Source organism: Salvelinus namaycush, chromosome 20 (genome assembly GCF_016432855.1).
Source record: "Salvelinus namaycush isolate Seneca chromosome 20, SaNama_1.0, whole genome shotgun sequence".
Classification (NCBI taxonomy): Eukaryota; Metazoa; Chordata; class Actinopteri; order Salmoniformes; family Salmonidae; genus Salvelinus; species Salvelinus namaycush.
The window spans coordinates 49,727,802-49,750,090 of NC_052326.1; the positions used below are offsets into that span (position 1 = coordinate 49,727,802).

At 40.5% G+C, this 22,289-nt stretch overlaps 1 protein-coding gene across 6 annotated transcripts; it reads left to right on the forward strand.

The window, feature by feature from the left end:
* The first annotated feature begins 2,020 nt into the window (after positions 1-2,020).
* ncoa5 (nuclear receptor coactivator 5) lies at positions 2,021-16,344 on the forward strand. Of its 6 annotated transcripts, none has more exons than XM_039016495.1 (11): positions 2,021-2,134; positions 6,028-6,317; positions 6,726-6,833; positions 8,576-8,642; positions 10,197-10,469; positions 10,563-10,672; positions 11,197-11,326; positions 11,668-11,870; positions 14,425-14,629; positions 14,946-15,031; positions 15,170-16,344. In XM_039016495.1, the coding sequence occupies exons 2-11, from the start codon at positions 6,146-6,148 to the stop codon at positions 15,889-15,891; spliced, it is 2,076 nt and encodes a 691-aa protein (XP_038872423.1). In that variant the 5' UTR covers positions 2,021-2,134; positions 6,028-6,145; the 3' UTR covers positions 15,892-16,344. The 6 variants fall into 6 exon arrangements, with proteins under 6 accessions (XP_038872423.1, XP_038872424.1, XP_038872425.1 ...); XM_039016496.1 differs by having other exon boundaries at positions 15,173-16,344; XM_039016497.1 differs by having other exon boundaries at positions 10,563-10,666.
* The last annotated feature ends 5,945 nt before the right edge of the window (positions 16,345-22,289 follow it).

A 22,289-nucleotide genomic window follows, 5' to 3' on the forward strand; every position in this document is an offset into this window, starting at 1 on the left:
TAGCCTACTTGCATGACCTAGACTAGCGAGCTAAAAATCACTTGTAGTCACTGATGTCCCTTATCAATGATACACCAATAAGAATTCCCATTTTAAAGTTCCCTGATTATAAAAATAATAGTTAATGTCCTAATTATCATTTTGAAAGACTTCCGATCCACATGTGCTAGAGATCTACAGACAAGTGCAGTGTGTTCCCTGACCTCTTAACAAAGCGATTTAGTTTAAAAAAATTCCTCCCCTTTTTTTTCTCCCCATTTTTCCTATTATAGTTGTAGTTATTAGTTCACATACAGAGCTAATTTTCTATAGCTTCCAGTCCAAATGTCATATACATCTAAAACCATGGCAGGTAGCCTAGTGGCTAGAGCTTTGGGCCAGTAACCGTAAAGGTTGCTTGATCAAATCCCCAAGCTGATAAGTTAAAAATCTGTCTTTCTGCACCTGAACAAGGCAGTTAACCCACTGTTCCTATGCTGTCATTGTAAATAAGAATTTGTTCTCAACTGACTTGCCTAGTTCAATTTAAAAAAATGTTACCTCTCACCTCTCCAAAGTACACCCATTAGAATTGCAATTATGTATTTAACTGATTTTACATGAATATTTCCTGTGATAGGACAAGTGTTCAATATTTCACCGTCCATATGAGCTACAGATCTACAGATACGTGTGGTGGGTTCCTTAACTTCTCTTGTAAAAGGTACACCTTTTATTTTTTCAAAATTCCTCCCCTTTGATTTTCTAAAATAATGTCTCCTATTACAGCTGTGGATATTACTTTTATTGAACCTTTATTTAACTAGGCAAGTCAGTTAAAAACAAATTATTATTTACAGTGACGGCCTAGGAACAGTGGGTTAACCGCTTGTGGGTTAACTGCCTTAACAGATCAAATTTTCTATACTTTCCTGTCCAAATTAAAAGCCGGATGTGGAGGCCCTGGGCACGTGGTCTGCGGTTTGTGAGGCCGGTTGGACGTACTGCCAAATTCTCAAAAATTACGTAGGAGGTGGCTTTTGGTAGAGAAATGAACATTCAGTCAACAGCTCTGGTGGACATTCCTGCAGTCAGCATGCCCCCCCCCCCCCCCCCCCCCCCCCCCCCCCAGAGAGACATCTGTGGCATTGTGTTGTGTGACAAAACTGCACATTTTAGAGTGGCCTTTACTGTCCCCAGCACAAGGTGCACCTGTGTAATGATCATGCTTTTTAATCAGCTTCTTGATATTGCACACCTGTCAGGTGGATGGATTATCTTGACAAAGAAGAAATGCTCACTAACAGGATGAAAACAAATTTGTGGACAACATTTGAGAGAAATGAGCTGTTTGTGTCTGTGGAACATTTCTGGGATATTTTATTTCACATCATCAAACATGGGTTTATATTTTTGTTCAGTATAAATGGAGAAAAAAAATCTTAACATCCCGCATCCTCACACAAAACATATAGTGCTGGTATAGTGCTGGTCTATGATGTGCTTCTCTCTATATTAACAATTTAGGGCTATGGTGGATGGCATGTAAAAATATATATAATTGCCCCAAGGGGTGAAATAAACTCTGTCCCGCAGACATAGGCCAGGGCTATTATGTTTCATGTGAGGATGGCTTACCCAGTGCCCTCCCAAACCCTGAACAAATGTTATAAGCACATTTAGTCTATTTTGGAGGCCTGCCAGCTCTTCACCGGCACCCTGGGGTGATTCAGGAGAAGACAAGGGAGCTTGTTTTCTTTATTGTTCTACACAAGTACCATCAACACCTCCTGTGGTGTCAGGTTACATACTGACTGCTGCTGGTCCACTGTCCATCAGTTCAACCTCAGCTTATAAGATAATGGAGTTTGACGTTTAACATTGTAGCACTGAAGAATTCAGATAGGTGTTTATTGTATTATTACGCATTAAAACATAAATTGACCTTGCAACAAGACCTCCTATACAGCAGATGGCAGTATTGACATAATACAAACACGAGGCACGAGCCCATTGCTTTAAAAACCACACAAGAAGAAGTCAGACGGCCATTATTGTGTGGCGAAGAAGGAAGGGGAAGCTGTTACGGGTGGTCAGAAGAACTTACTGGAGGACATCAAAGCACTGCAGATTTTTGGAAACCTTAATGTTGAAGGTAGGAGTACGATGCTGATTATAATAAACTACACCGTGTTCGTTAGTGACTAGCTACAGCCAGTTAGCTAGTTACCGTTATCTCACCGCCCTAAGCTGACCAAGCTAGCCAACATGGCGTCCCGTCGCAGAACAATCGCTAGTCCCGTGTTAGCATCTTCTTGGATATTAGTGGGCCATGATATGTAGCTAGCTAGGCCTACGCCCGCCGTCATTCATTCAAGCGCTGTAAAGTAACGCTAGCTAGCTAACGTTAGTCAGTCGAGGTAGGGTAGTTAACGCGGAACTAGTTAGTTAACATTACTACTTTAGCTAATGAGTTAGCGAAACCTGCTTTGGGTTCAGTGATTCATTAAGTCTAGTTATTAAATACAGTAACGTTAGCTCGCTAACGTTTATAAAGTTAGCTGTCGTTATCCAGCATTAGCCAGTCAGGGAATGACGACAAGCTTGCTGTAGCCTCCCGCCAACAGAGAGCAATATTAATGGCGTCTTTTTGTAAGCACTAACTCCGCCATGGCTCGTTGGTCAAAAGCTAAGTGGGTTTTGGATGGTTTTTGGATAAACACAGGCTTAATACATATGTCTAACGTTTTATTCGATGATATAATCGTTATCATTTAAGGTGTGAATTTTGAAGTGCTGAGCGGCCCAAATATATCACGATATTTTTCGTATTTTATATTTTGGAATAAGTTTTATAATTTGCTTTGAGTTGTGCATGACCGTAGGATGGCAACCAATTATTTATATATATACATACATACACACACACACACACACTAGATGACTGACGGGGAGTTGTTTGAAAGCCACCACGCATCCATCTTGGCGCTCTCCCACCGTTGCAAAAAATATTTTGTAAGCTTTAGAAATTGTATTTTCTAAAGTCCCATTTTTTTGCCATGTTTATTCTATTGGACATCTTTAATGCATACTTTTAAATATGTGACCTAAACATGAAACATTTCCTTCGATTATATATTTTTTGATGGTACTAATCTAACTGTCCCCACTAAAACAACATAATTTTGCCCTTTAAACATTTTAAATAAAATACTTTACAATTCCGTTCATTCCTATGGGCAGCTGCATTTCTAACGAGTGCCATTATGGATCAGCAATCCAGGGTTTATATAAATCATTGGTAGCAACACATACTGTACATTTTATGTAATTTCATGGTGGCTTTCTCCATTCTGATTCTTTATACTGTTCAATCAAACCTCAACCAAAAGTTTATAATTTCCACACTGCCATATAGGGCTACATGATATTGGCAAAAAAAGTCTAGGCTTTATTTTTAAACAAATATTGCGATTTGGCTTGCGGTTTAGATCAAAAAACTTGGGTGAACTGTTGGATTCATGGAAATAGAATGGTTATTCTAATTTTAAATATACTAGTGGATACTTTGAATACAATGTTTGACATGACAACGAATTAGAAAGCCAGGGTGGTTTTGATGATAGAATTAGGAACAGAATACTAAAAGGATCTCTATGGAGTCATTATTGTGACAGGGTAGGAACAAAAGTGTTGGTCAGTATTTCCCAGGGGAGTGGGACCCTAAAATCTTTGGATACATTAAATGTTTTCTCATACTTCATGTAGCTAACATTCGTGCTTCGCCTATACGTCTCTGATTTAGAAGGTACTGTTTCACAAACATGCTGATTTAGGCTTACACAATCACTGGTATCGGGATGTCTTAGCTAGCTATGTTAGCATTAGCGGCAAACAATCTATTTTAGCCACAACTTGCTAAGAAAATATAAACTAGCAGTTTGCAGACTGTAAGATACACAAACTGATAGTGTAATTATAGAACGCTTGTGGATTTATATTAAGAAGCAAAGTGGAACGCAGCATCATTGTCATCAACATATTGATGCATCTGCTTCATTGACCATGCAGACTGAAGAGTGAACGTCGGCAAATGATCTTGTTGTCGAGCAACAACTGCGCTCCTTGAGTGACGGGGCGAGACTTGGTGAGCGAGGAAGATAGATGACTCAAGTAGCGTAAACTATAAACGGAGTGGCTTATCACATTTAACAAACCAAACATTGAAATACCGCTATAGAAGGTAAAGTAAAAAAACGCAAATCGGTCTGTGCATCTATACCGGTGTAGATGGTAAAAAAAATACCTAGCCCTATTTTGATGCATATATGTAATAAAGCTCATGGTAACAGACTGATTATCTCATAGAACAAAACGTAGAAGATCTCCTAAGCCTGTTTTAACCTCTGACCTTATTTTTGGCGTTTATGCCAAAACAACATTCGTTTCGCCCATAGGAATGGCTGAATGAACCAGAGGTAACTAATTTCGGGTTTTAAGGACTACAAGCCGGCGAGGTCTATTAGCTGCTTTAGCAGTGCTGGTGTATTTACACACTAAAGTTGGGCTGCAAAAAACTGAGCAGTCCACGGGATGCCAGAGGTTAAATACAATTACATTTCAAGTTGGTCCCCCACAAGTTATTCCTTTTTCCCCCGAACATATTAAGCACACGCAGGACTTTTATTTTGACATGAGGTAAGCCGAGTGGAAGTGGGTCTACCACAGACCCACATTTGAGTCTGTTGAATAATACATTCCTTTACCTATTTTGTCTAACCCCCCCTTTTTATAAGGACCAACCACAGGCAGAGTAAGTTTGAATTGTTATGTGTTTTTGCAACGCCAAGTGTGTAATTGCACCAGCGTTGCTAAAAGCAGCAATTTGCCAATGTAAATGTTTTGCTATTTTGTTAGCTAGCTAGCAAGCAATAACGTCATATGACACTAAGGATGGTTGAAGTTTAGAAGTTAATTTGCCTGCTAACAAACGTTAGTTATCTAGCTAGAAGGCATATGCATTAAGCCAGATGGCTACGCCGGGAGGAAGGTATATCCATTGCCTCCAGTTACACGTATGTGTGTACTTTCACTCTGACCTGTAAATATTTTGGATAAGTGTAGCTAATTATACCACTCAATTTCTGTGTAATAAACAGTAGCGGTAATGGAGGACCAGTAGATATAAATGAGGTGGCCTACATGAAAGAAATACAGGGAATTATTTGTCTGAAATATTAACCAGTTGTTCTGGAGGAATACGAGTACAGGTGTAACCTAGGGTTGCTAGGACTGAAAGATGCTAGGAAGAGCCCAATCATGACTTGCCAACACACACATTGCTTACAAAGGGTGTACAAGCCCTAGTTTTTAGCCCTTTTAACAACGCCAGAAAACACTTTACGGTAACCTTTCCTAGCTGTGTCAACCCCCAATCTGGTGGAAACTCCCTCCAGTCTAGGCCTATGCTTTTAAATCCCTGTAGGGAATTTTGCTATTGTAGATGCTATGGCCTAGCTATAACATATTGACTGTTCTGAATCTTAATCAAACATTTGCAGATGGTGACATTTCATTCCTAAGAACCAAAAAACTGACTACAGGACGGCCTTGTCTGCCCAAACTTTTCTGTAAAGGAATCAGCTGTTTTGATTTACAGCCTGTTGTCATTGTATTTCAAGTGGATGAATGTCTTTCAGCGGATATACAGAACTTACACTTAATTATCCGAATAATCATTCTGAAAGACTGGCAACTTCTTTGCATTCAAAGAAGACTAACCTAAAATATGATATGATTCACCCTTCATTTATTCAACAGTTTATATCATCAGAGCTTCTCAAAGTAACAGTTGTGATCATAATAACCAAACGCAACAAAGAGGGCATTGAATGACTGTCATGTCCTAATTTTGTTGAATTTCGTAGGAATTTGTTTTCTCTTCCTTAGAGTGCAACCTAGGCGTAACTATTTGGGGCTCTGCTGTGCTGAAACATTTGATCCATGGGATTTCTCTTCTCTTTTTCTTTACCACGCTGACATTTTTAGGACCTTGGAAACAACTTTTGAGCACACGCGCAAAAAAAAAGAGGAAATTGAACAGTACTCCAAAAAATTTACGCCAAAGAAAAGAATCACTAAGGTTGGGATCTAGCCGAGTAGCGCCATGTCTCACAGAAGAAGCCGCAGTGGATCGCCATCTGGCCCTGTTCGCTCATGCACCAACAGCCAAAATCCCCGCGATATGGAGAGGAGGATTTTTGTGGGGAATTTACCGACATCACTGATGGACAGGAAGGACATGGAGGAACTGTTCAGTCCCTACGGGAAGATTCATGGTTAGTACTTAGGCTACCTACTAGGAAGGAATACACATTTCATCCTCAATTTTTGAGCATCATTCGTCTTATTGAATTTAAGGAGTCATCATTTTTTAAATGTAACTCTTATCTAGCCTAATTACGATTGTATTGTTTTTGGTTACAATGCAGTAGCCTAATATTAAACTTGCCCAAGATAAAGCTGTGATCAATTCAAATGTAGATTCATCTTAAAGAATCACAACATTTTTGGGATAAAGTTTTGTAACCTTGAACCAAATTCTGAACATTGTACATTTCTATTTCAATGCATAACTTTTTTATAATATCAATTAAACTACCCTTAGAGAGGAAATCATAAGTTTTAAACCTGGCCCTTGTTTCCTTTATATGAAATCAAAACAACAAAAATGTTCCTTTTTCCAGCCTTGTCCATGTTCCAAGGGTACGGATTTGTGCAGTTTGAACGTGTTGAGGATGCAGAGGCTGCAAAGGCGGGACAAAATGGTCGCCCTTATAAAGGTTATAAAATAGGTAAGAGTTCACTGTATTAGATGTGACTGTCCAGCTAACAGTCTTAATTACTGAAGGGGAGCAATTTTGTCATGGTGTTCCTGTCACTGTAATGCCGAGAATACGCTGTACGATATTAGAATGATTAACTCATCCCAGATCATTTGATAAGATCAGAGTGAAATCTTAAGGTCGGCGGCGAGAACAACGTCTTAACTGCTCCTACGTACTCCCGACAACACTAGGACCCTTGGATGTTTTTCCTGTCATTGCTCGTGCAGTGTGACAGGTAATGTGTTCAAATTCCCCCCAAAATACTGCACTAGCCCATAGAAATGCATGATGAGCGGATGACCTGGTCAGCTACGAAGACTTGTGCAGTAGGAGACAACAGCCTACCAAGTTCTCCAATTTAATACTTTTCTGTTTGTCCAGCACTCTCAATATTTGCTATAATAAGGGGTTTTCCCATTTCTTTGAAATCACATAGCATATATCAGTTTAATATTACAGTATTCTCAGTTAACCCATAGCTAAAGTCTTGCGTAATTGGTCAGATGCTTGATTTGTATGTTCTGGGTCCATATGTGTTTAAGCGAAGAGATTGGAACCGTAACGATGAGCTCCACCCTCTCTTCGCAAATCTATGGGCCAAATGCCCCGCCCCCTTCTGAAATTTTAAAGATGCTAACTCCTACAAAATCATGATTTGACCAAGTCACCAGAACTAATGCCTGTTTGATTTGTCATGCATCCCGTTGTATCATGACAGATCTACGGTACCATTTATGTTTATGTAGTTTGTCCACTAGAGATTAAACATAGTTAAACAGTAGGCCTATTGTGCAGTGTGGGGTCTTCCACCACACAGTATGTATCCTCTTCTGAAAGTGTTAGGTCAAGATTGAATCGCTGTAATAACATTCAGTGCCTTATTTAGATATTTGGATTTTAAATTGCTCAATGTATTCCCAGCAGAAGCCTCAGACTACAATTTAGCAGCTTTACTTAAGTTATAAAACTGTAGTTTTGTGAATAACTATGAATGTTTAGCAAGTGGGGCAATATACAATGTAATTTTGAAAAATTAGTCTGCTCCAACCAAGAACAGTTTTGTTGTATACATTACATTTTAGCTCCGCATTTGCAATGACATTTAAACAAAATAAATGATTTAAAACTTGAAATTGCTACCATGTCTTTTGACTACCGAAGGATACACTTAATTGTCTTTGAACAATTGGAAGAAATATTGCAAATTTGAACAGACTTCAGAACGCACACACAATGCTTCTTAAGAGTGGAAGATTAACGTGTTCGGCTTTATGTGTCATCAGTGTAGTGTTAATGTTCTCATTGACATAACAGTTAGATTTTCCTTTGAACGCTTCATCTCAACTTGATTTTATTTTAGTAGCTGAGTCAAAGCATCCCAGATGATTCTCATTCTCAACTAAAATGGAAATCATCCTCTCTTCAAAAAATACCCATCAAACTTTTCATGCAATATAACAAGGGAAGCCATGTAAAGACAACTTGGAACCTGGAACATTTTCGTCCTCTCGTCCAATTAGTTTTTTTTTTTTTTTTTTTTTTTTTTTTTTGGAACAATTTGGATTTTCATGCTTGGAAATCTGGAACTCAATTTATGGATCGGGAAAGTGAGCGGCGGGGTTACATTTCATGGCACTTAAAACCTTTCGCTTCATTGAGTTAATATCTGTAAATGTCATGTTGAACGTTTTTGATTGGTTTATTTTCAGCTATAAATATGGCAGCGGAGCGACAGCGACAGAATAAAGCTCAATCCCGGCCGAGCCCTCCAAGAAGGTAAAGTAACGCTAATGGGGTATGAAGAAGTACCAACGTTTCAGCTGCTCTGGTAAAATATGTTTCATGTCATTTGCCCCGAAGCACATTGGCAAAAACAGCTCGTTAAGAGTTTCTCGGCGTTGTGTTCAGTTAGCGGTAACATATTTCACGTCACACACACAAAAAAAATCATGAAATAAAACAACATTCTGAATTTAGTTCTGTGTCCTTTGTCTTCTAAAGATGTTTGTTCTCGCAATTTCCCTGTTCTGAGCCATATTTAACTAGACAAAACAATAAAAATGGCATCCCGTTCATTTCAAAGGAAGTTGCTTAAAAGCTCTTCAGCATAAAATATCACCGGTACATGCGGCGCCATCTTGCTTCCCCGGACGGTTAAACAAATGCTACGCCATGCCTCACCCTTGTGATCGGCTCGGCTGTGTTGTCAGCAGCATGGCAATAAAGTAAACTTAATTATCGATTATTGTCTGCGATGGGAAACAATCGGTCTCAATACTTTGACAAGCTGAATTATGTTTTGAGCACAACGATTTTGGCTTTTTAAAATTCTGCTTAAAAATGGCCAACAGATACATGTTGTTCTAGACTAATACCGCCCCCAACCACCATGTAATTTCGCTGTGGGACGATTCTGGCAACGCCTGAGGTCTAGATAAGACTGATTTTAGATGTCATGTCTGCTTCTGCATAGTTAATCAATGTTCATAATTGGAAAACGGTTGACTTTGATACGCAATATCGACATCGACAATATAAAAATATTTCTGTGATCAGTTATATTCTGTTTGAGTACAAGTCTTTTATTTCAATCTAGTTAGCCCGTTTTCAAAAAACATTTGAAAGTAGGTGTCAGTTGTCAGCTAACAAAAATCTGTATAGACAATAAAGAATATTTTAATGTGTGGTAATTTTTTTTGTCTCAAGTGTTTCCTGTTGTGTTTTGCGTACGCTGATTTCATTGGCGATTTGCTTGGTAGGCACTCTTGAGAATGCTTGATACTCGAGTAGTAATGCATTTCTATAAATTAATTTTTTACCTCCGAAAACACGACCCTTTAATCAAAAACACATTTTAATATGGAGCATGTGTACGTTTTCATGTGATATATCACTTCTCAAATTCGAGCAAACCCGATGTCAGGTATTTTTAATTTAAGGTTTTCATTGCGTTTAAATATGATTTTGAACTCCCTGGAAGTTTTTACGAAGACTTATGTTAATGGGAAGGACAATTTCAGTGGAAAGACGTTTCTGCTGTGACTTGGAATTGTTAGCATTTGAGCATCACCGGCCATCAGGTCATTGTGATAAATGTTAGGTGGGGGGGTTTCACATTTTTTTCGTCGTGGAATCACACTTTCCCCAATGTCAAGGGGAAATTATGCGTTAATTCGTGGAGTCCTTGAGAGGAGCGCCTTCACTGCTTTATTGTGTGCGTTCTAAATAATTAACAAATTTGATTCTAATGTTGACATTAAAACCAAACCATTATGTTAAAGTAACCCAATCATCCAACATTTTTCACTAAGGCTTTGTTTGTTCTTCCAGGGATCCATATGGAGGTTATGGAGAAGGCAGGGAGCCCCGTCCTCGCTCTCGCTCGCCTATGCACGGGCGCGACTCTCGTGCACACCGGGGTAGCCGAGAGCACTCACGGGAGCCTGGCCGTGAGCCTCGGCACCCTCGTGACCATCACGAACCGCGAGACCCCAACTTTGACCGCTACCGCACATCCGAGGGCAGGGACAAGGATCTCAGGGGTGAACCTCGTGGAGACCCTCGCGGTGAACCTCGCGGAGACCCTAGAGACCCCACATTCAGGTGACCGGTCTGGCAAAGGGCCATCCTGAAGGAACATTCTCTGCCCTATTCCAAGCAACTTTTAACCAACGATTGTTCACTTGTGTATTACAGAGAGGAGGGTTATGATCGATATTACCGTGGTGGCGCAGATGAGCACCACCGCAAGAAGGAGGACCCGTACAGGGATCCATGGAACGGCCGACGAGAACCTGAAGGTAAAGGTAGTAAATCAATACTCTTAAATGCATACAAACGGCATTAGTTTTTGCTTGGTACTAAGTGTTCCATCTTGACTGCTGACTGCCACACTTTTATGGTATTAATGGGATAGTTTGCGATTTGGACAATTTAAGCCTGTTTTCTACTTACCCAGAGTCAGATGAACTGACGGATACCACTTTTATGTCTGCATGCAGTTTGAAGTAAGTTGAATGTAGTTTCTGGAGTGATTGCTAACAATCACTTGAAGTCAATGGGATCAGATAGCTGATTTCATCAACTCGTCCCAGAAACTACATTCAACTTACTTCAAACTGCATGCAGACATAAAATTGGTATCCATGAGTTCATCTGACTGGGTAAGTAGAAAATTGCTTTTCTGCTATAATCTCAAACTTTCCTTTTAACAGCAGACAATTGAAATGAAATAAATACTAATAGATACTTTCTGATTGAACTATCCCTTTAACTTGTATACAAATTGAACTGTCAGTGGTAAAATAATGTAAAGACTGGTCTTTTTCAGATGACCGCGTGCGGGTAGAGGAGCGGCGGCGTAACGAGCTCTACCGTCAGTACTATGAGGAGGTCCAGAGACAGTATGACCGGGAGCGTCCAGTTGACTGCTCAGTCATTGTCGTCAACAAGGCACAAAAGTAAGTCCATGATTAAATCCTCCACATTACCCCTCAGATTAAGTGTGAATTGAGTCTGTGTATTTGTTTAAAGATTATGCATGCAGCAGGGCGGGCCAGATGCAGCCCACGGGCCAATTTTAATGTGGTCGTCTTAGTAAAAAAAAAAAAGGGGGGAAAAAGTCAATGTCTGACACCAGCCCTTTTGACAAATAAGTTGTGTACCCTTGGCATACAGCCTAATTGTCACACAAGACCTTCCATAGTAATCTTCTTCGCAAATTGGTTGTAGCCATCTTATTGTAAACATGAGTGGATAAGCATGTGGCGTGTTTCCTGTAGTATCCACTTTGTCCTTGCAGTAGGGAGTATGCGGAGACGGTGGGGCGGAAGGTGCGTGACCTGGGTATGGTGGTGGACCTCATCTTCCTCAACACGGAGGTGTCCCTGACCCAGGCGCTGGAGGACGTGAGCCGGGCGCGCACCCCTTTCGCCATAATCATCACTCAGCAGCACCAGGTGCACCGCTCCTGCACAGTCAACATCCTCTTCGGCACACCCCAAGGTAAGACTTCTGGTTTCTGCTGCCGGGACTGACTGGAATCAGTGCAGCGTCTTAATCCTGCTTTGGGGGGGAATGACAGGTGGACATTTTTTGTTCAGTGCTCAACTTAAGCTTTGAAGGGATGTAAAATGTACTTGTTTAAGATGCATTCTTCTTGACACTTGGTCAAACTCATGTACCTACCTGATTGCCTAGTGTTGAGGCAGTAATAAGTTAAAGCTGAAACCCAGGGTTGTTTTTCTAATGTCGTAGGTAAGTGTTGTCGAAAGAACAGGGGCAACAGTATGGTACTTTTGGTCTTTTGTCATATATATATATATATACACATTGCTCAAAAAAATAAAGGGAACACTTAAACAACACAATGTAACTCCAAGTCAATCACACTTCTGTGAAATCAAACTGTCCACTTAGGAAGCAACACTGATTGACAATAAATTTCACATGCTGTTGTGCAAATGGAATAGACAACAGGTGGAAATTATAGGCAATTAGCAAGACACCCCCAATAAAGGAGTGGTTCTGCAGGTGGTGACCACAGACCACTTCTCAGTTCCTATGCTTCCTGGCTGATGTTTTGGTCACTTTTGAATGCTGGCGGTGCTTTCACTCTAGTGGTAGCATGAGACGGAGTCTACAACCCACACAAGTGGCTCAGGTAGTGCAGCTCATCCAGGATGGCACATCAATGCAAGCTGTGGCAAGAAGGTTTGCTGTGTCTGTCAGCGTAGTGTCCAGAGCATGGAGGCGCTACCAGGAGACAGGCCAGTACATCAGGAGACGTGGAGGAGGCCGTAGGAGGGCAACAACCCAACAGCAGGACCGCTACCTCCGCCTTTGAGCAGGAGGAGCACTGCCAGAGCCCTGCAAAATGACCTCCAGCAGGCCACAAATGTGCATGTGTCTGCTCAAACGGTCAGAAACAGACTCCATGAGGGTGGTATGAGGGCCCGCCGTTCACAGGTGGGGGTTGTGCTTACAGCCCAACACCGCGCAGGACGTTCGGCATTTGCCAGAGAACACCAAGATTGGCAAATTCGCCACTGGCGCCCTGTGCTCTTCACAGATGAAAGCAGGTTCACACTGAGCACATGTGACAGACGTGACAGAGTCTGGAGACGCCGCGGAGAACGTTCTGCTGCCTGCAACATCCTCCAGCATGACCGGTTTGGCGATGGGTCAGTCATGGTGTGGGGTGGCATTTCTTTAGGGGGCCGCACAGCCCTCCATGGGCTCGCCAGAGGTAGCCTGACCGCCATTAGGTACCGAGATGAGATCCTCAGACCCCTTGTGAGACCATATGCTGGTGCGGTTGGCCCTGGGTTCCTCCTAATGCAAGACAATGCTAGACCTCATGTGGCTGGAGTGTGTCAGCAGTTCCTGCAAGAGGAAGGCATTGATGCTATGGACTGGCCCGCCCGTTCCCCAGACCTGAATCAAATTGAGCACATCTGGGACATCATGTCTCGCTCCATCCACCAACGCCACGTTGCACCACAGACTGTCCAGGAGTTGGCGGATGTTTTAGTCCAGGTCTGGGAGGAGATCCCTCAGGAGACCATCCGCCACCTCATCAGGAGCATGCCCAGGCGTTGTAGGGAGGTCATACAGGCACGTGGAGGCCACACACACTACTGAGCCTCATTTTGACATGTTTTAAGGACATTACATCAAAGTTGGATCAGCCTGTAGTGTGGTTTTCCACTTTAATTTTGAGTGTGACTCCAAATCCAGACCTCCATGGGTTGATAAATTTGATTTCCATTGATCATGTTTGTGTGATTTTGTTGTCAGCACATTCAACTATGTAAAGAAAAAAGTATTTAATAAGAATATTTCATTCATTCAGATCTAGGATGTGTTATTTTAGTGTTCCCTTTATTTTTTTGAGCAGTGTGTATATATGTATGTATGTATGTGTGTGTGTATATATATATGTATATATATATATATGTATGTGTGTGTGTGTATATGTATCTAAACATACCTTGTGAAATTGCCTGTAATCACAAAGACGTTACAAACTGCTTTTATCATCTGAATCAATTGACCTTTTGTCAAATCCCACACAGTTACTGTGATGTCCAATAAACTTTTGCCGTGAAGGGAAATTGAGCAAAAGCAGGAAGTCAAAATGCTAAAACAGTTGAATGCAGACAACCACTTGCTGATCAGACTCATGTTTGTTAGTCATTCATCGCTAGCAGTTATTACAGTCACTTCACAGGAAGGTAAAATAGCTAGCGATGAATGACTCGTACTCTAAAAACATGCCCAGATGTAACTAGATGTAACTAGCTAATATACACTTGAAAGAAATGTGGACGATTTCAGTACCCCAATTGCGCCGATGAAGTATTTAATAACCAAGAGCCCAAAATTCTTTGACAGTCTATTGACAAGAAGTCCATGCAAACTAGATGAGCGAAGGCTGATCTAAAAACTACTTTACACTTAGTAGTAGTCACAGCCCTGCCATGTCTTAGGCCTGTATCCTACATTTTAAATTACTCATTTATTTTCTTTGCCTTCAAAAAAAAATGTAAACTCCTAGAGCATCGCAACATGCCCATGGAGGATGCCATGGTCCTGGTGGGCCACAACTATGACTCCTTCAAGGTGGAACATCGTGAGAAGGAGCGTGAGGAGATCGCTCAGAAGGCTGCCAAGATGGCTGACGATGTGCTGATGAGGGAGCATGAGAGGGAGGGCCACCCGGTCACCCTGCTTCCTGCCATCACTCTGCTGTCTGAGGGCAGGTCAGTCATTCTTTTTACACACACACTCCTTATTTCAATACTGTATATTATACTGTCTTAACAGCCCGTTCTCTTTCCATTTCACTTTAATCCGTCTCGTTTTCTCCCACTGGTCTCCCTTCATCTCTCTCTTGTAGACTGTCTCATTGCTTATCATTGTGCTGATGTTACACATGACAATGCTCTTTGTAAATTCCCACCCAAACCGGTATGAGGAGAGAGGCTCGGAATGGTGCAGTTGGGATTGTGTGTCATAGTGGTCTTTGGCTGTTCATGTGTCTGACATGAAGTGCGTCTTCTGTCTTTGACGTCCTAGGTTCCTGACTCCAGAGGAGCTGGATAGTCTTATAGAGTATTTGAGGGTCAAGAGGGAACGCATCGTAAGAGCCGACCCACTTGCAGGTAAGGCTTTCTCAACTTTGCCCTCAAGTTGGGCTTGAAAGAGGTCCCCTAAGCCAATGCTGGGTTTTGCCCCATTTACTGTAGTTTACAGAATTTAACTCATAACAGAAGAACACTGACTGTTTTCTTCCTCTGCAGCAGCGCATCCCCCGGCGACGGCAGCCACCCACGAGCCTCCTCTCCAGGCCCAGACGATGCCCCCTGCAGTCCATCCCGGTCACGCACCACCCCCACACAGTGCCCACTCTACCCACATGAGCATGCCGCCGGCCCCCAACGCCACCTCTAACAACCAGCAGGAGCTGCAGGCTAAGATCCTCAGCCTGTTCAACAGCGGCGCCGGGGCATCGGCCTCCGCTGCCAGCACCGCCATGGTCCCCCAGTCCTACGGCTCCACCATGGGCATCCAGTCCACAGGCCTCCCCATGTCCTCAGCCTCTCCTGTCCCCAAAATGGTCCCCACACCTTCCCAAGTCCCCAACATGATGGGTGCCCGGCCTCCCATGCGCCCGGGCCCGGTGCCCCTCGGCATCCACCAAGGTTATGGGTCGCCCACAGGCCGCATGGCTGCCCCTCAGGGGGGGCAGAGACCTCCTGTCTCAGGGGGAGCGGGCATCAACTTCGACAACCCCAGCGTCCAGAAAGCCCTTGACACGCTCATTCAAAGCGGACCCTCTCTCAACCACCTGGTAAATGCTGGGAATTCGGCATCCCCCAGACCAAGTCATGGCATGGGCCAGGGCATGGGCCAGGGCATGGGCCAGGGCATGGGCCAGGGCATGGGCCAGGGCATGGGCCAAGGCATGGGTCAAGGCATGGGTCAGCCTCCGCCCATGGCAATGTACCCTCGCCATTACTGATGATTCCCCTCATAATGTGACCACACCCAACCCCCGAGTCTGCAAAGCAGCTTTTGTTAAATTAATTTACCACAGTTGAAATGTGTAGATGTAGACTGATATTTTCTGTTTCTTCTTCTTTTTTTTTGCATTTGTAAATGCTTTTAGAGGACCCTTTTTTACCCTAGGTATTGTAATGACAGACCTCGGTTATTTGGTAAGACTATTTGAAAGTCAGACATTTTCGGTTGTAACCAGTCTCTCCATTTTCTGGTTAGTGTGATTTGTTGTAAAAAGTTAATTGCATGTCCGAAGATATTCAGGATTGTGCTGAACTTGTTCTCGGCTCAACCACAATGTTTGATGGCTAGATCTGGTGTCGGTGTGGGCTAGTTCTACACAGCAAAACTTTTATACAACTTCCTGTGTGATTGTACTAGCAGTGCTCCTGAAATAAACAATTTTTGAATGTGACATTGTGTGGTTATTGCGTACTCCTTGAGTAGTTTCAAACATCAAGGCCGGGATTCAATCAGATAGCGTGTTGTATGCTTATACAGCTTTTAAAGGCAATTTCCGAGTGAGCTAACATGCAGCGCGAATGGAATCTCTGTGTATGTGGGAACGTTCCCTTTTAAAACCCGGCCAAAGATCATTATTCCAATGACTCGCAAACAAAGCTGTAATAAAATGGTATTGGTTTATTGCATTTTGTGCTGACAAATCTATAAAATGGAACAGGTATCGCCAGAAGCTATAGAGATGTAACATATAACTTATTTTTTTTCTTAATATACCATGATACACAATAGAGAATAGTTTTTATTTAAAATATTTAACACTGACACAAAATTAACACTGACACTAACTGTTTTGGGTTTATGCACAGAACCCCTCCCACCCTTACCCAAACCCCCCCTGTGTTTACAAGTGCACATTGTGTACACACACCCACAGAACTGAAAACACAGGAACACTACTGCTCTACCAGAATACTTGTATAGTACCAAGGAAGAGGATTAAGGTTTTGGAAGGGAAAAACAGGTTCACTTGGTGATTTAAGAGTTGTATATATTCTTTATCTACAGCCATTCCTTTTCCAAACATTTATACAACATTTCTTGCACAACAGGAATTGACGACAAACCAAAAATGTATTTTAATGCTTTATGTTGATCTGAATTGGTGTAATTGTTTTGTAATTAGTTTCAAAGGGACATTCATGCTAAGATTGACACCATAGCAGAAGCTTACGGGTCAGAAAGCTAGACCATTAGAAGAACATGGAGAATGCTGGTCATGGCTCATTGGATGTTTGTAGTATTTGGACAAATACATGATCATTGTCTTTAAGTGTTTGTGTTTTGTAATGTTTACCTTTTGCATTTTTTGTTTGACAAAATCTGAAAATATTTTGTTTTTGAAACAATGGTGTATTTTGTTTTTTTTGTAGGGGGGGGGGGGTGTAGCTCTGTGTGTGGAATCAAGGCAAAAAGATGATTTGTCATCTAATCTGAGTTTGCATTTAATTCAGTGGTACATAATTTCACAAGTGTTAACTGAAATATACTTTGGTAATCCATTTATCTGCAGATATATATATTATATGAAACAATTGATATAAGATGTGGAGGGACCTCTTTGACAAAGTGAATAAAAAATAGAATCCTGTAACTGATATATTCATTTATCTTAGATGCAAACAATTGTTATCCATTCAGTCTAAAGAAAGGGGTCGATCTAACTAAAACAATATGAACAGAACACAGTATACCACAAACACTTCAATATATTCAGTACTACACCTTGTTCAGGATAATGTGCATGCATTGAGTTACACAACAGACCTGGAATGGGGCTCTGCTTGCACAGCATGGACACTATCACGTACACAATAATCACCCATTTGAAGTGTATAAACACGTTTGGTTCGGGATAAGTAGGTGACAGACTTTGGTTGTGGCGGGGATCACAGTTCAGTCTTGTTGACTAAAACCACGGTTATGGTGAGGCACTACACTCCAATTTGTGGTTTCTTTGTTTCGTCGTTTTTTGTGTCCCCTCGAAAGGACAACCTCTTTAACACAGGAGCAGATATGTTTTGGAGCCCTTAATATCCATTCGAGGATGGAGAATCATTCACAATGATCACCAGCCGACTCGTCCCATGCTACAATTGTGCAGGCGAACGGTCGGATTTAGGAGTGGTTTGTGTATCTGCCCTAGATGAGATAGCTATATCTGTGTTGGTGCTCCCGAGGTACCTCTAAGCCGTCCAAGCAGAGCCAGTACCAGAAGTGGAAGCGCTTGTTTTATATTCTTTGATTCAATATTCAGAATTATACTGAAATCACATACGTATAAGTACAGGGCTGGGGTGGGTGGAGATTTGTGACCCGGGGGGTTACAAATCTCCACGAAATCTCATTGGACGAAAATAAAATTAACAAGTAGGATATAATTGCAGTGAAAAACTGCAGAGTGATGGCGAAATCTCATCTATGTATCCCGCTCTGTCTTTCTCACAGATGTACGCCAACTGGCTGCAGTACTCACTTATACCACAGGAGGATGCTCTGAATCAGTGCTTAAACTGGGCAAGTTTGTTTCTATTTAACACTGATTAGGTCCTCAAACCTTCAATCACAATAAGTGTTTCTCTGTCGCAGCAACCACAGTCGAGATAAACACACGATAACTTTAAGACCTGGTTCTAAACATTCTGATGAGCAGAACGCCAACTTGTCAGTTGTTAATGTGTTAATGAAAAGCGGTTATCCAAATAAAAACAATATTGCACATAATTTTACAAAACGCTAAGACTTTGTCCACAGTGATAAAACAGTGTACAACAAAGCACAACATCGTTGGCTACAGTGTCTTTGACTGCAGCGTTATATACAAAGCAAAATGATCTCTATGGCCCATCCATTCAACTAATCATATCATATTATCATATTATCATATTACGTTAACCAACATTAATTTATCAAGATTGAAATATGACAAGTAATAATATTGTGAACTCAAACTTTTTTTTCCAAAATACTTTTTTTCTATGTTTAACTAGCAACGTAACCATGAGGAAATCATTCTCAGGATCTCTCCCAAATGGAGCCCTAGCGTTGCTAGAGGACGTTCCCCTTCCAAACAACCTGCCTTGTTCATGTAAGTCATCACACCATAAAGCACTGAAACAAATATTCCCACATAAGACCATGCAAACAGTAATTATAAAACACATTGACAATTTCCAATGAATGCTTTTTTTAACCAACATCTAAAATTGTTTCTTTATAGATAGAATTGCAGAGTTTATTTCCATAATGCTACATACACCAATTTTTCACAGTTGTGTTTTTTCATCAGAAACTATTTCTTATGGGTACCTTTATGTGTGTGTGAAATATTATTGTTCTCAGATTTTTTTAATTCATAGATTTTAGATGTGTATGAAAATGTGTTTATTTTTGCCAAATGCAATACAGTATAACCATTGTTTAGCTGGAATGGAATGTTCATATCCTGTATATTTGACTGTGATATGTGGTGGTCTCACCTATCTTAAGATGAATGAACTTACTGTAAGTTGCTCTAGATAAGAGCACCTGCTAAAAAACGATAATGTAAAATGTAAATGTGTTACAAGTATTTAATTATTATATTTAAAAATATATATATTGATGTCACAGATGTATCATTTGTACATTTATTTAAAAAATGTAGTATTTGTTACATTTGACTGTGTTAAACCTAGCAGTACTACTTATTTCTATGAGAGTGAGGCGGTAATTTAGCATTTTGCCAAAATACATGATTATTTGTCTCTCTGAAATGAAACCATCAAGTGATAGATTTTATACATGTCTTTTCATTGAACAACCCCATGTCATGATTAGATAGTGAAAAAACACACCAATCTCTTTCATAATTTCTTTAAACAATAAAAACAAATTGACCAACATTTCTGAAAATTGCTATATAGCATTTTGGCATTAAACTCTTCAATTAAAGGCTCAGTCAATGCAGGCAATGTTCTAGTAAGATCTCCAAATAGCCACATATTTTGAAAGTTGATACGAGTGTCTATTAATCAAATTGTGTAATAATAGGAGAGAATCATACATCATATTAAGTAAGGGAAAGAGTTATAATAATGTATTGTCCATTTGTAAAAACTAGATCAGCGGCCAGATCAGCCGGCCAGATCAGTGGCCAGAGTATTTTCTAGTAAGAGATATGATGTAACTGATAGAGAACTTTTGTTCCATCGCAGTTAACATTTCAGTCAGCGCAATCAAAATGTAAAACAAGTAACTTTACTTTACTTAACTTTAAGTGCTAACAACACTTTCTTGCACTACTGTTGTCAATTCAACTCGATAAAACATTCAAACCTGCAGTCTGGGCTCAGAGTTCCTCTAGAATAAATGTGAATATAAGGGGATGGGATCATCGAGTGCCATTCCATTTGTGAAAAGAGAGGGGAAAATAAAGGGGGGGACTGCCCCCAGACTCTCCAAAAACATTGCACCCTAATGGGCTAAGTATTGCCACAAAATATTGTATAATATCTTCAGGAGAGTTCTCCTCCAAAGCGGACAATGACTCCTGTCCAGAAAGACTCTCGGGCCAATAGTTAATAGGTAAAGCCGGGTCCTGTCTTGGAGGAGACAAACCACCAGCACTGATATGTATTTCTATATATGCCTACCTCTTTTTCTGATATCTTTTGTATATATGTTCCTTTAGACATGTTTATTTACAGTTCAAATAAATCTAATAATACTAGCAGCATTCACAACATCTGAGTCTGACTTTCAAACGACACTTTAAACATAAATACTGTGTTCAATATCTATATAAACTAGTTTAATCAATTGTTTTATTCTCTCTATTGTATATATATATATATTTATATTTATAGTTCTAATACAAGTTCAAGTGACCAAAAACAGTTTCTTTCACAACAGAAAATGAAAACATGATGATAGCTGTCCTTGGTCAGTGTGAGATTATATTAATAAATCTACATAAAATATATGGTAAAAAAAATAACATGAATATGTGAGACCAAATTTCAGGTATTGCACATTCCTTTCAAAATGCACTTTATAAGGTTTTATTCTAATTCGCTAATAATCCATTCATTGTCAGGACATAAATATTGGCTCACATCTGTGCCAATTCTGTGGATACAAAATCACATATTTGGATTCTACTGCAAAGAGATCCGTTTTATGGACAGGGTGAGTTTCATAGCTGTGGAACCCTTTTCCATTAAATCACTGTACATCTATTACTAGTTAGTTGCACGCTAACGCATCAACCTAATGTACAATTTGTACTTTGTAATATAATCAATATTATACTTTCATAGATCTATTTTTCATTTAAAAATATTTTTTTATATGGCACATGGAACATATCTAAATTTGTCAAAACAACATAATATATATTTGAGCAATAATTGTAATTATATCTGTATTATATAAATATGTTTAACTTTTGTCTATAAACATAAAAAACATTTTGTTTTCTAGATGGAAAAATAACATTTTTAAATCACTTGTTGAACAGTGGCGGACAGTGCAGTGCAATACTCATCAAGGATACAGCAACAGTTACCATAGTGATAGGAGCCTAAACCATCCAAAAGCAGTTTGGAGCCGACCCTTTGAGAGAAGGAACATTTTCTCCACTAGAAGCTTTTTAGTAAGTCACAAAAATACTACAGTCATACTTAACAACGCGTCAGAGCTTGTACACTATTTACAGTGATCCACACTGGGATCAGGTGCCTGACAAAGATGATGTCACTGCTTATAATCACCCCCTTGCTCTTTTTCAATGGTCTTTCCTCAATTCCTTAGCTTTTTTCGAATACCCATACTAACATACTGTATACTACATACTTAATATACTAGCAATATACTACATACTATAAGTTCATTTTAGTATACTGTAAACGAACGGTATCCCTTCAGTTGAGCGTACTAGCACTTTGCCTGTTTACCGGAAGTTATTGCTGTTACTATGCAACCTCTCGCTAGCTTGTTAGCGTTACAAGCTAGACATTTTACGACTTCGGGTTTGTTATCAAATTCAATCTGGAGTGCCAGAATGTGTTCTTGGCGTTCGTAAATTCAGAGCGTTGTCAGATTGTCTGTTTGTAAATTCAGAGTTTTCAGAGAGGTAACTGGACGCTCGGGTTCTGAAGTCCCAACTGCAGTCAAGCACCCAAGCTAACTGGCTAAGTACTTCCAGACACAAATGAGAGAACACCTCACTCTGACCATTTTATTAGCCCTAGCAGAGCTGGTTAGGCTATTTTCATGTTATCCAGAGCATTGGTAACTGTGTGCTGCTGGTGTAACAGTATAACTTTAAACCGTCCCCTCGCCCCGACACAGGCGCGA

Coding starts and splice junctions, on each gene's coding strand:
- ncoa5 (XM_039016495.1), top strand. CDS start 6,146: ATGTCTCACAGAAGAAGCCGCAGTGGATCGCCATCTGGCCCTGTTCGC. Junction 10,673..11,196: donor ACGAGAACCTGAAGGTAAAG/GTAGTAAATCAA, acceptor GGTCTTTTTCAG/ATGACCGCGTGCGGGTAGAG. Junction 15,032..15,169: donor AAGAGCCGACCCACTTGCAG/GTAAGGCTTTCT, acceptor CTTCCTCTGCAG/CAGCGCATCCCCCGGCGACG.